We start from the raw sequence: 13,165 nt of genomic DNA, 5'->3' as shown, positions 1-13,165 counted from the left end.
GCCTCCTATTGACATCTGTCAGCCGGGGACATGCATTCCCCCAGAGTTGATCGTCGCGGCAGGGATTCCTCTCGTTCGTTCCTGCAAAGTGGGTGCTGGCAGAAGCAATGTCTGCAGTGTTCCTGCTTTGCTTCCCTGCCGCAACGAACGACTGGAAGCATGCATGTGTACCCAGCTGCCAATGCTGCACGAACGGCTCGGTGTGTCCCCAACTGGCAGACTTCGGGTTTTGGCTGTAACATACTGTATATACTAAACCTGGGGCATCCATAGTGAAGGGGCATCTTGTGGCTTATGCCCCCTTTGTACCTTGTGCCCCTTGTACCTCGTGTCTCCGTGTCCTCCTGTATCCCCCTTGAGTCCTCCCGTCTCCCCCATGTTTCCGCCTCTGTCCTTGCGTACTCCTCTATGCCCCTTTGCGTCCCCATGTCCTCCTCTTCACGGGCACAGTACAGGGAGTCCACGACATTGCGGCAGGTTGGAGGTTCGTATTAGAAGGCATTCATAAGTCAGGAACAGGCATTTTGACTATAAGATGCAGTGACTTTTTCCCCACTTTTGGGAGAGAAAAAGTGAGTCTTATAGTCTAAAAAAATACAGTAAATGCTTTAACATTTTCAGTCTGACTATGTATACTTTTATTAGCCAGCTCCATAGTCCGGCTGGATGATGTAGGATGCAGCTGTTGCAGTGAACTCCCAAATCAACTGTCACAGAGAAGTAATCGCTGAGCGATGGGGCTTCTTGGAAATCTATTCTGCTGCAGCCAAACCCCATTCTCCTAACTAATTTGGTACCATTCCATCTTTACAATGTAATTTCTTCCCAAACTATTTATGCTTTCAGCGCATGAAGGTCCCCTAATCTAGGGTTACTGGATCTAATAGCACTAAGCGCTATTGTGCAGAGAAAAATGAAAAATAAATTGCATCATAATAAATGTAGTAGGCAGCCACACAAGCAGATGTTATATTAAACAAACCAATCCCAAGTACAGCAAAACAACATCAGCTGTTGCCCCTAGATGTAATAAATGTAAAATGTGTCAGCCGCCTGTCAACTGCCCGAAGGAGCTTCTGGTCACTTATAGTCCGCTGCATGCATAGGGGTTGGTGACCATCTCTTGCACATACATCCGAGCATGCAGCAGCATCCAGAGAGCAATATTATTATTACTTAATTGACTACCTATGCATACATTTGAAGTATATTTGCATGTAATACAGGATCGGATCACCTAAATGGATTTTTGAAGTGTTTTTTTTAACCTTGATGTGTATATATGTATTTGGTTTGTTGTGTTAAATAAACTTTTGTACTACTGCTGAGTGGTGGTGCCTAATTACCTCATTTCCCCAGGGAGATAACTTTTCTCGATTTTGTCTGAGGTTACTAGCACACGGACTACAGATGCTTGGTGCAGGTCTATTTGTTTTATCACTGCCATTTTGTTGCATTACATACCAACCACATAGTTCCCTTTCCCCATGTCTGCTCTTAACACTGCATTCAGTAAGGGTCAGCACCACTTGAAGTGTAATTTTAGCTCTTTATTGTTCCATAAAAAGTGATAGCAATGGCAGACCACCATTTCAGGTTATGCTCCCTTTTTCAAACTGCTCAAACATCAACCAATGGGGTAGGGGTTATTGCAAACATCAAGCAGCTTTTTTTTTTTCTGCAGTTTGTCCTTGTTTCCAATAGCTGTAGGAGCTTGCCCCCCCCCCCTCATTTATTCAGGGAAAGGTGTGAATGTAATAAAGTGCGACTCTCTAAACTGTTAAAAGTACAGTGTCCTATTTCCCCTCCCCCACCCCAAACACTTTTGTTTGTTAATTGCTACTGCTAATTACAGCAATCCTTATCTGCCTGCTCTTCCTCAGGACCGCAGGCACTGGAAGTAGAGGAATAAAAGCCTCTAACAAACATGTAAGTATATGTATATTTTAGGTACAAATTAATTTTTTTGTAATGTGCCACATTGTTAATATGCATTTTTAATGTGCTATTGAGATGCCCCGGGTGCTAAAAACGGTGCTCCGTACACTTTAATTTCATGGAGCACCTCCATTTTGTGGATTTTGCTTGTTAACACTGTAGAATAGAGAAAAGGCAGATGGGCTTTGAGAATACACTTTTTTACACATCCTGCCTCTCTCCCAGACAAACCCCAGACATCATTTCAACTTTAAAGGAATTCCAAGGTGAAAATAAACTGATGGGAAAAGCAGGTGTATGTACAGTAAGAAACATACAAATAATTAGGCTGTGTTCCTTTTTTTCTTTCTTTGCTTGAAAGAGTTAACATTCAGGTCTGCAAGTGACAGTTTGTCTCCAGTCGGGACCTAGTCGGATTATAGCGTAACCCTCACTGATAAGGAATTACAGCCATGAAACATTTTCCTTGCAGAGAACAGCTTCTAAGAGCAGGGAAGAGATGAAAAGGGTCAATAGTTCACATATTTTAGCTATGGCGTACTTCAAAGACTGTGTAATTGAGCAGAGAAAATGAAACATTAAAAACTTAAAAAGTAGATGTATACATAAAACTGTGGGATATCTCAAAAATTCATTTTTAACAGTAGGAGGACAGATACAATGGTTTATCTTATTTTATTTTCACCTCAGTGTTCCTTTAAAGTGGAGCTGTCAGCCATACTATCTCAGAAACCCCCAAGCCCCCCCCGCCCCAACTTATATATAAGTAAATACTTGCTCTACTTACATAAAATATGTATTGCACTGTCCACATTTAGATTTTAGTGAATTCTCTAATGTAAAAAAAAAATGATAAAAAAAATCCTTCTTAAGATTTTCCAATTTGTCTGTGTCTATCTTGAATCCTGACATTTCCTTCCTTACTCTGTCATTGGCCACCCTCCTCCCAGTCTTCAGACACTCCCACCCAGCTCTGCAATAGAAAGTGCATGGAGAAATACTGGCCAATCGGAGCGGAACAGAGGTGTGGGAGGGGAAGACAGGAGGGAAAGAGGCTTCAGCCAATCAGGCTGCATTAGTAAAGTCTGAGGGGAAAGTAAAGAAGAAAAAAAGACAACCCAGCATGCCCTGCAACTTCCTTTGTGCGGCAGATGTACCAAATAAAATCCAGGGAAACCGAGGAATGTTTTATGGAGAAGAAAAATAAGTGCGATTTTTAAACTTTTGCGTTGCCTGGTTAGCATCCTTATTTGCTTACCAGATAAAAATAAAGAATCGATTTTTGATTTTATGCCCGACAGTTACTCTTTAAAGATAACGATATTGACCCTGGAGCTATATAGCAAACAATCTGTTTCTCTAGTTTAGGCCTTCAAAATATTTATTCAATGTATCCAAGAAGGAATACGGTACTACTAGACATTGTTTCGGTGTGTTGGTCACACAACCTCATTATTGAACAGGAACACATGCAATTAAAATGTGTAATGTTTGATTTATGAATTAAAGATGCCAAGCTGACACTGGAAATGTTTCATCCGATTGTCAATAACAACACAAAGTTCAGCCGCAATTCTTACAGGTTTAGCTGAGGAAAAAAAAACACAAAAAAAACAAAAACAAAAAAACTGTTCTGTAACTTGAAGAACAAGGGAGAGTTATAAAGATATTTACCAGCTTATCTTTGATTCGTTCTCCATGAATAAGAAAGTCGCTTCTTCCGCTGCCCTCCGGGTAAACTTTAGAGACTCCAACCCGACTGATTCCGCCGCCTTCATGTGGTAACCATCCCCCACTGGAGTCATCTCTGCTCATAACCACAGCCTTCACACGCACTATGTAGTTGTCACTACAACACAAGCAAGACAGGAAAACAACATTAGAGAACACAAAGAAGAGCAGCGTGCAGGGAAAAGAAAAAAAGCAGACAAATATATCAAACACGTCCAAGTTCATTATTGTACAGATTGATAGATGGCCACAGGGTTGTAGAGTTGGAGTTAGCATCAATTATTGAGTACCCGGAGCCAAAAAAAAGGCGCAGACTCCAACTCCTGATATATTTAAAGAGGAAATGTTGTGAAAATCTTAAAAGCTAAAACAAATACAAATAAGAAGTACATATTTCCCAGAGTAAAATGAGCCATAAATTACTTTTCTCCTATGTTGCTGTCACAGTAAGTAGCAGAAATCTGACATTACCGACAGATTTTGGACTAGCCAATCTTCTCTTAGGGGGGATTCTCAGGGTTTTCTTTATTTTTAAAAGCACTTAGTGAATGGCAGTTGCTCCGTCCAACTGCCAAAATAGTGTGCAGCAAGCAGGGAGGCTGGCCAGCATCTTTATGTAAATCTTTTTCAGCCAATGTCTTTATAAAGAACATGCTGAGAATCACCTATGGAGAGATGGACTAGCCCAAGACCTGCCGCTAATGTCATATTTCTACTAGCTACTGTAAGTGACAGCAACATAGGAGAGAAGTAATTTATTCCTCATTTTACTCTGGGAGAAATAAACTTCTTACTTGTATGCGTTTAAAATTAAGATTTTCGCTACACTTACTCTTTAAACTGTAATAAAGAAAAAAAAATACAGTAATTTATAAAACGTTCCATTTCACAGATAATAGTCATAATTAACTTGCATATACGGAAAAAACGAAACTGTAGACAAGTACTCTGGCTGCGGCAACAGAGCAGCCACTGAATAACCGTAAAAAAAAGCTGCTCTGGGTGACCCAAAACCACAAGGAAGGTATAAGGAGATTTAGGCCTCTTGCACACTGTAAGTGATTTCGATTCAGATTCCGCTTTTTAATCAGTTTTTACATCCGATTCAGATTCCGATTTGCAGTGTGCAGGAAGCAAACTGCAAATCGGAATCTGAATCGGATGTAAAAACTGATTAAAAAGCGGAATCTGAATCGGAATCACTTGCAGTGTGCAAGAGGCCTTAAAGAGACCGAAAAGCCCTCTTCTCAAAACAGAAGGAATTTGTGATAATTCAGCTTAAAGTGGCTGGATAGTGTGGCTGGATAGTGTAATGGTTAAGGGCTCTGCCTCTGACATGGGAGACCAGGGTTCGAATCTTGGCTCTGCCTGTTCAGTAAGCCAGCACCTATTCAGTAGGAGACCTTAGGCAAGTCTCCCTAACACTGCTCCTGCCTATAGAGCGCGTCCTTGTGGCTGCAGCTCTGGCGCTTTGAGTCCGCCAGGAGAAAAGCGCGATATAAATGTTATTTGTTGTTGTGTTTGTTGTTAAAGTGAACATCTATGGTTACCCACAATGGACTGCTAGTAATTATGCAAATTATCTCTTTATGCCCCAGCAGCCAAGCTTGCATCCAGAACCGCTGGTGTCTAGCAAGCCTATAGCACGTTTATTCAAAGTTAGACATAAGTAGCTACATGATTATGCAAATGTATGTGGCTTGAAAATGGACCAATCAAATTCCACCTTGGTGGGGTTTCATTAGTCTAATTTCCAGCTGTGTACATTTGCATACAAAATTTGCATAATCCTGCATTAACTCAGAATTATTTGCATCTCGCTGACCATCCCCAGTCATTAATGTGTTGCTCAGCTAAGCATTATGGAAAATGACATTTATTAATAATTTTAATATATTACAGAAGTGTTAATTTTATTTGCACTGTGATATGTTTAAGCAAGTGCATTTGAGTGTTAACAAATGTAACCATTGTCAGCTTCAGGACCAACGCCACATAATTTTCAAACTCGCGTTTCTCATGAAATCAATTCATTTGATGCATTATTATATTTGTGGTTAGGGTCTACAATTTAAAAAGAGGAGCCATCAAGCTATACGATCCCATTAAAAAAAATTTGCTCTACTTACATAAAATATGTATTGTACTGTCCACGTTTTGATTTTAGCGATTTCTCTACAGTAAAAAAAGAAAATCCTTCTTAGCATTTCCCATTTTAAGTGTGGCTATTTTGAAGCCAATCCTGATGTCATTTCCTGCCCTACTCTCCTCTGCCAGCTTTGCCCGCGCTTCACTAAAGAAAGTGCATTGTCTCAGCATGAGCAATATTGTCCAATTAGAGAGGAACAGAGGTGTGGGAGGGGAAAACAGGAGGGAAAGAGGCTTCAGCCAATCAGACTGCATTAGTTAAGTCTGAGGGGAAATAGAGAAGCAAAAAAGAACAACCCAGCATGCCCTGCAACTTCCTTTTTGTGTACCAAATAAGAGTCATGTAAACTAGTGAATGATCATTTATCAACAAGAAAAGTAATAGTGATTTTAACTTTTGGATTTCTTGGTTAACATCCTTATTACTGGTTTACCAGATAAAAATAAAGAATTGATTTTTTATTTTATGCCCAACAGTTACACTTTAAGTAATACAGTATTACTATACTTTACATATACGCTGCCTGCAGAGTTCTTGTGAATCCACTGAGAAAGTTGTGCATATCAAATGCAGAGGTGAAGAATGTGTAGTAGAGGTAGAATCCCTGTTTCCTTGCACACTAACTGCAAATCACTAGAGATGTACACACAGCGTTTGCCTAGTGCCCGACTGACGTTCAGTGTTCCTGTCTGCACTCTATAAATACAACTACACAGAGCGAATTGTGAGTTGTATGTAACAGCTATTCTACAGCTATGTTCTAAGTTAATACATACCATATGTTGTTTAAGGCTTTCCTATTTTGTTTTTTTGGTTTATTTAGTTTAACTTTGATCCTGTTATAGAATGACCAAAGGATTTAGTTTATAACTGTAAACCTGCAACACTGTTCATGATTTTTTATATGTGCTCAGGGCTGGATTTCTGGAAAGGCCACAAAGGTTCTGGCCTTGGGAGGCTGCAAATGGGCATGAAAATGGGGAGAAAAAGGAAGCTGATGCTGAAGGAAGCGGTAAGGGCACATAAAGTATAGTGTTCTCCCCAGAATTTTTTTCCAGCCGCGTGGCATGAAATAGTAGCTGAGTGGCATGAAAAAGTATCCGGGTGGGGCGAGGGGAAAGAATGCAGGGCCGGTGCTTCTGTGAACAACTCTGCTTATAGCATAGGAGGAGGTGAGCTGATGACAGCCGGGTGGTCACCAAAACTAGCCGGGTGGAGCACCCGGCTAAAAGAGCCTGGGGAGAACACTGAAGTATAAATCCGGCCATATATATATTGTTATAGCCTATACATTTTATTGTTGTAATTTTTCTGCCTTGTTTAAATTTCAAGGTTAATGGATGTTTACCAATCTCCTCATTCAAGTTAGCAATGACTGGCTGAGATGGCCAACAGGGTATTGTGTTGACTTCCGAGCCAAGACCTCTTGTTCTGTTCCCAAAAGCAGATGCCATCTTATTTTAGCTATAAAATTGCTAATCTTTGGCATTGAAGAAATTCCTTTTCTGTAACATTACCTCAGTCAACATAGATAATACATAATAAAGTCAAGGTGTTGGTGGTACAATAAACTGAAAATTCTGAGTTAAACATTTTTTGTTTTTTTTCCCGGAGGCTGCTAGATGGTAGAAGTACCTAGAACTACCATTTAGCAGCTTGGGGCCCCGGCCAGTGAGAGAGGTCCGGGGCCCCTGGCCATCGTGCGAACCAATCGTGTGTTTTTAAACGTTTTTTTTCAGCTCTAGGACATGGCAGACAGGTGAGCGGTTAGGGAGGGACCCCTGTGGGAGGAATGCCTGCACGGGGCGGTCCTGCTAGCGACGCAATCTTGCGATTTGCGTCCAACTGAAGCCTCCCACCTGAATGCTAATGGCTGCTAGATGTGGTATGGCAGGTAAAGGGTGTATGACAGTGCATCCTGATTGGCTGACGAGCACCTGCTGACGACTTAAATGTAGCTGCATGCATGTATTGCTGTGTTCTATTGCTTGTGTGTGTCGAATTTAGCATTCAGTATGGAGGCAGTGTTGGTGGGTTTTCTGGATGTGCGAGGTCCAGAGCCTGGGTGTGAGAGGTCCAGGCCCACCTGCACTCCCCTCCAGGTATCGCGCATTGGCCTTGGGGCCCCGGCCAGTGAGAGAGGTCCGGGGCCCCTGGCCATCGTGCGAACCAATCGTGTGTTTTTAAACTACCATTTAGCAGCTTTGTTAACAGGATAATAATACAAGAGCCACACGTGTATGCAGGTAGCCAGTTTCAGGCTGAGCTATTACGGCTGCTGGGATTGCAATAGCCTGCTGACCAGAATGCATGAACTAAACCTTTCTGAGAGGACTGCAGCCTAAAGCACAGTCAGTGGTGCACTGAGAGGCCTCTATCTGTGCTCCTGACCTGGTACTTTCAAATGGATTTGTTAGACATCAGCTATCATGAATCTTTTACACAGATAAAGACTAGCTCTACAAGCGACTGCCAACAAAAATCTAGGTACACATCAATGCCTGGAGTGGGGTTTTAAGAATAATAAAAACCAAGCTGATCACTAGCTGAAAGCAATAACGTAAATGCAGTATTAATCTAACAAGGTGGAATGGAAAGGACTGAAGGATACTCCCACACATTTACCTGAATAACAAAGCTTACTGTCAAAAGGTTACATACTGAATGTTTAAACTCTTATGACATCAGTGTACATAACAAAGGTGTGTAAAATAAGTAAATTCAGCTGAACTACAGCCAATGTGTTCTTTGCTTTGGATACTGCAGGGAAAAGTTAAAAGTTGTCTCCAGTGTTTTAGTTTTTTTGTCTTTAATTTTTATTTTTAATTTTTAAAATAAAAATTAAAGACAAAAAAACTAAAACACTGGAGACAAAATAAAAAGCAAACTAGGGATGGTCAGTAAGAATAAATTTGGCTTATACAGTGTTCTCCCCAGGCTCTTTTAGCCGGGCGCTCCACCCAGCTAATTTTGGTGAGCACCCGGCTGTCATCGGCTTGACTCCTTATCCTCCTCCTTATCCTCCTCCTATGCTGCAAGTAGAGTTGCAACAGCCCTGCATTCCCACATTGGGCACCACCCGGCTACTTTTTCATGCCACCCGGCTGGAAAAAAATTCTGGGGAGAACACTGTTATAAATTAAGTACTGCAGTTCATTAATGACAGAAACTCTGCTCCCTCGTCTACAAAGCCACTGTGGCACTTTTTTTTTTTTTTTTTTTTTTTTTTTTTAAGACCTATGAAGCTCTGTGGCCACCCCCTCAGCTGCTGCCCGATTTGTCACCACCAAGCTGGCGGTAGGCTGAGGTAAGCAAGTGGGGGTGGCCACAGAGCTTCTGGAGACTTCAGAAAGCATGACAGCAGCAGTCTTGCAGATGGTTGTAAGGGGCTGATGGTCAAATAATGAGCAGGGGGCAGGACTGATAGCCAGAGTATGAGGAGGGGGCGGGCTGACAGTCAGAGAGTGAGCAGCAGGACTACACACAGCAAGGGGCAGAATGAATTGCCTCCTTTGCAACCCTACAGCCTGGATGGATTACTGCGATGATTAATTTGTACTTCCAATGCATACACTGTAGCTGTGAGAAGTCTCTCCCATGTTCCCAACAGATGAGTCAGTGTGAAGCATATGGCAAGAGATCTCCAGAGAAAATCACAGGAATGTCACTGTGAATCAGCTCATTAAATTGAAATATACAGAGATTATTTAAAAACTTTTTTTTTCCTTTTTAGGAATTATTATTGTGTATTTATAGTCACAGGTTTCCTCCCACATCCCCCAAACATACTGATCAGTTATTCGGTCTCTACCCCCCATTGTGAGCTCCTAAAGGATAGAACTATATCTGACCTAGGGCTCTTTCACATCTAACAACGCGTGCAGGAGCCGTTCTCCTGCACGCATTATATGGCCTGTGGCGTGTCATCGGGATGTTGTGGTGCGACACAATCAGCAGCGGTAGCTATTAATTCACCTGATGGGAAACGTCAGCTCCCAACGATTAAAAGCTCCCAGGTGCGTCGAACCGCAACGCATCGAAACGCTGCGTCGGGTGTGAAAGGTAAAATTAAAGTCTATGGACTTCCATTTTACCTAGGTTAACGCAAAGTATAGATGAAATTACTTTGGCCACCACTTATTCCAACGTATTTTTATATATTTTGTACATTATGGCCATTTTTTTTTTATACAGAGATTGCCTAATGTGCATGAAAGCATTTTAGGATTAGGCCTCATTAGCACTGGAGAATTTTATTAGCGATTTCAGCTAGTCTGTAAATCGCTAGCACTTAAATAAGCGCTATAGCAATGCAAATCAATGGCAGCATTCACACCGTAGCAATCACCAGCAATAAGCTATTTGCTGAAATCACAAGCATGGTACATGAAGCATTTTATTTTTTTTTTGCTATTTTGGAGCAAGTACATTTCAATGCTAGAGTCACAAAACGTAATTGCTCCAAAATGATTTTCCTGCACAGTGTCAAATGCCAGGAAAATCGCGTTGTGCAATTCCCCGCAAGAATGGGGCCTGACAGTGACTACTAACTGCAGAAAGGAGCTGCTTGACCACATAGCTGGAGGCGGGCTCAGTAATGTCACCTAGCCTGACAGAGCTGAGGAACTGCATGGAACATAATCTATCATCATTCTGAGGTAATATGTACATTCCAGCTTCCAACATCTCTGCACATCATGAAGCCACACTCTGCCAAGTAAATGGAACGCTAGCCCTCCGCCATGCTTCATTCACTAAAATGACATACCGTACAGTACTCCTCACGCTTCATAAAAAGACAGGATTCAAATGTTCATCTACTTCACTTAGCAACTAATCATTTGTACATATGCAAAAAAAATATCAAACCTTAAAACTCTAAAAACTGTTACCCTAGAGATCGGAACTCGATTCCTAGGGTGACAGTTTTGTGCATGCTGATGCCTCCTTCAGGTACCGCTAAGAAACGCATGCTGTTGCTATGGTGTGCGGAGGTGAAACAATGTGGTAAAGATGGAAACAATGTGCTTGAGTATTATTCACACTTTCTGGATCTTTCTTTTAAGTAATACCAATAGCCTAGCTGTCTTGCTGATCCTCTGCCTCTAATGCTATTAGCCATAGACCCTGAACAAGCATACATGAGATCAGGTGTTTGACATGATTGTCAGATCTGACAAGATTAGCCACATGCTTGTTTCTGGTGTACTGTACTTCAGATAGATACTACTGCAGCCAAATGGATCAGCAGGACTGCCATGTTAAAAAGAAAACAAATATGGCAGCCTTCATATCACTTTCACCCTGGGTTCACTTTAAGGAAGCTTAGGGGACATCTGTACACATACACTACTAGATGGGCCACGCCAGCCAAGTTCAATCTAGTATGTGGATAAAACCTAACCCATTTGTGTTATGGAAATGTGTGTAATGCAGGTTAAATCCCACCTGAAGTGAGAGGAATATGACTGACTGAAGTCTGACTAGATTAGCCACATGCTTGTTTCAGGTGTCTGATTACTGCAGCTAAAGAGGCCTGCCAGGCAACCGGTAACATTTACAAGGAAATAAATGTGGCAGCCACCATATCATTCGCACTTCTGTTTCCCTTGAAAGAAAGAAAGCCATATATGGTCCAAATGACAGTCCAAAACAGAAGATTACTCCCTGATTGAAAATTGATTGGATAGCAGTGAACCGGTCCACTTAAAGAAAGTCTGAAGCCGTTTTAAAAATCAGTTTTTACCTCGTATTTCGTTTAAGGATCTTGGCCAAACCTAAAATGCCACATTCCCGCAGCCGAACGAGGGTTTTCTCACCCTCAAATCCCCAGGGCAAAAACGGCGGTGCATTTCCTGGTAGAGGCAGAGCTTTCTGCAGTAGCTCTGCTTCTCCTCGCATCAATCCCCGCTGCTCGCCCCCTTCTCAGTCTTCTATCACTGAGAGGGGTGGGAAAGAGGCGGAGATCCGCGGTGGATTGACACGAATGGAGGCAGAAGCTCTGCCTACCTGGGCAGCAAAATCCAGGACCAGGAAAGTCGTTGCCATAGGATTTGAGGGTGATAAAACCCTTGTTCGGCCGCAGGAATGCGGCATTTTAGGCCTGGCAAGGATCCTTAAACTAAATAAAAGTTAAAAACTGATTTTTAAAGAAGCTTCGGAGTCTCTTTAAGTGACTATTAAATCTCAGTCCTTTCCTGGCCATAGTCTATAGATTTTACCTTTTAAACCAGGACTGTGGAGTATGTACATAAATACTTTAACTCATGCTCCTTTATTTTTTAATATACAGTACTGTTGTGTTTTTATTGTTGGTTGAAAAAAATATAAACTATGAGGCATTTCAGCACTTAAAGGGAAGGTTCAGGGACAGTTGGTAAAAAATCCAAATCCACTTACCTGGGGCTTCCTCCAGCCCGTGGCAGGCAGGAGGTGCCCTCGGCGCCGCTCCGCAGGCTCCCGGTGGTCTCCGGTGGCCGACCCGACCTGGCCAGGCCGGTGTTCCGACGTGATAACCTACACGTCGAATTTGCCTACATCCACTGTCAAACGTATACCAGGAGGATTAGGGTTAGGGTTGGGGGAGGGGAAGGGATAGTAAAAGTCTATGGGATGTAGGTTAGTTTGACGTGTAGGATAAAGTGTTGGAGCACCGGCGGCCAGGTCGGGCCTCTTCTGCTCTCCATTGTGCGTTCCACGCCGGTGCGCTGACGTCATCGGACGTCCTCCGGGCTGTACTGCGCAGGCTCAGTAGTTCTGAGCCTGCGCAGTACAGCCCGGAGGACGTCCGATGACGTCAGCGCGCCGGCATGGAACGCACAATGGAGCGCAGAAGAGGCCCGACCTGGCCGCCGGCCTGGCCAGGTCGGGTCGGCCACCGGAGACCACCGGGAGCCTGCGGAACGGCGCCTAGGGCACCTCCTGCCTGCCACGGGCTGGAGGAAGCCCCAGGTAAGTGGATTCGGATTTTTATTTTTTACCAACTGTCCCTGAACCTTCCCTTTAAAAACTCATCCGGTTTAAAAGCTATATAAAGCTGGTGTCTGCTTTGGGGAACAAACCAAACAACATTGGCTAAGAAGCTGATGAGCTACCCCTATTGGCCACTATTAATGAGGATGCAGTTATGGAGTCTAAAAAAAAAAACTATAAACATTCCTTATCCCTAAAGACAAAAAATGCTAAGAATTAAGTTATAATTTTTAAATAGAGTCTGTAAAAAAAAAAAAAAAATTCAAGAAAAAAGCCCAACTATTGATAGTAGAGCTCAGGCATGCAAAATGTTATGCTGAGGTACAGCTCTGGGAAGGAGCAAATGTGCAAAGTGCATAGAAGACCCTGAACACC

At 42.5% G+C, this 13,165-nt stretch overlaps 1 protein-coding gene across 1 annotated transcript in view; it reads right to left on the bottom strand.

Annotated features, from left to right (window-relative positions):
• The window catches only part of SPRED2 (sprouty related EVH1 domain containing 2), a 149,674-nt gene that overhangs the window by 66,104 nt on the left and 70,405 nt on the right, over window positions 1-13,165 (bottom strand). Inside the window, exon 2 of the mRNA XM_068232324.1 lies at window positions 3,613-3,787. Coding sequence (XP_068088425.1) covers window positions 3,613-3,787 — 175 coding nt within the window. The remainder of the gene's footprint in view (window positions 1-3,612; window positions 3,788-13,165) is intronic.

This window comes from Hyperolius riggenbachi, chromosome 4 (assembly GCF_040937935.1).
Source record: "Hyperolius riggenbachi isolate aHypRig1 chromosome 4, aHypRig1.pri, whole genome shotgun sequence".
Taxonomy (NCBI): Eukaryota; Metazoa; Chordata; class Amphibia; order Anura; family Hyperoliidae; genus Hyperolius; species Hyperolius riggenbachi.
The sequence above is the reverse complement of the archived record's forward strand: the minus strand, read 5'-3'. Positions and strand labels throughout refer to the sequence as shown.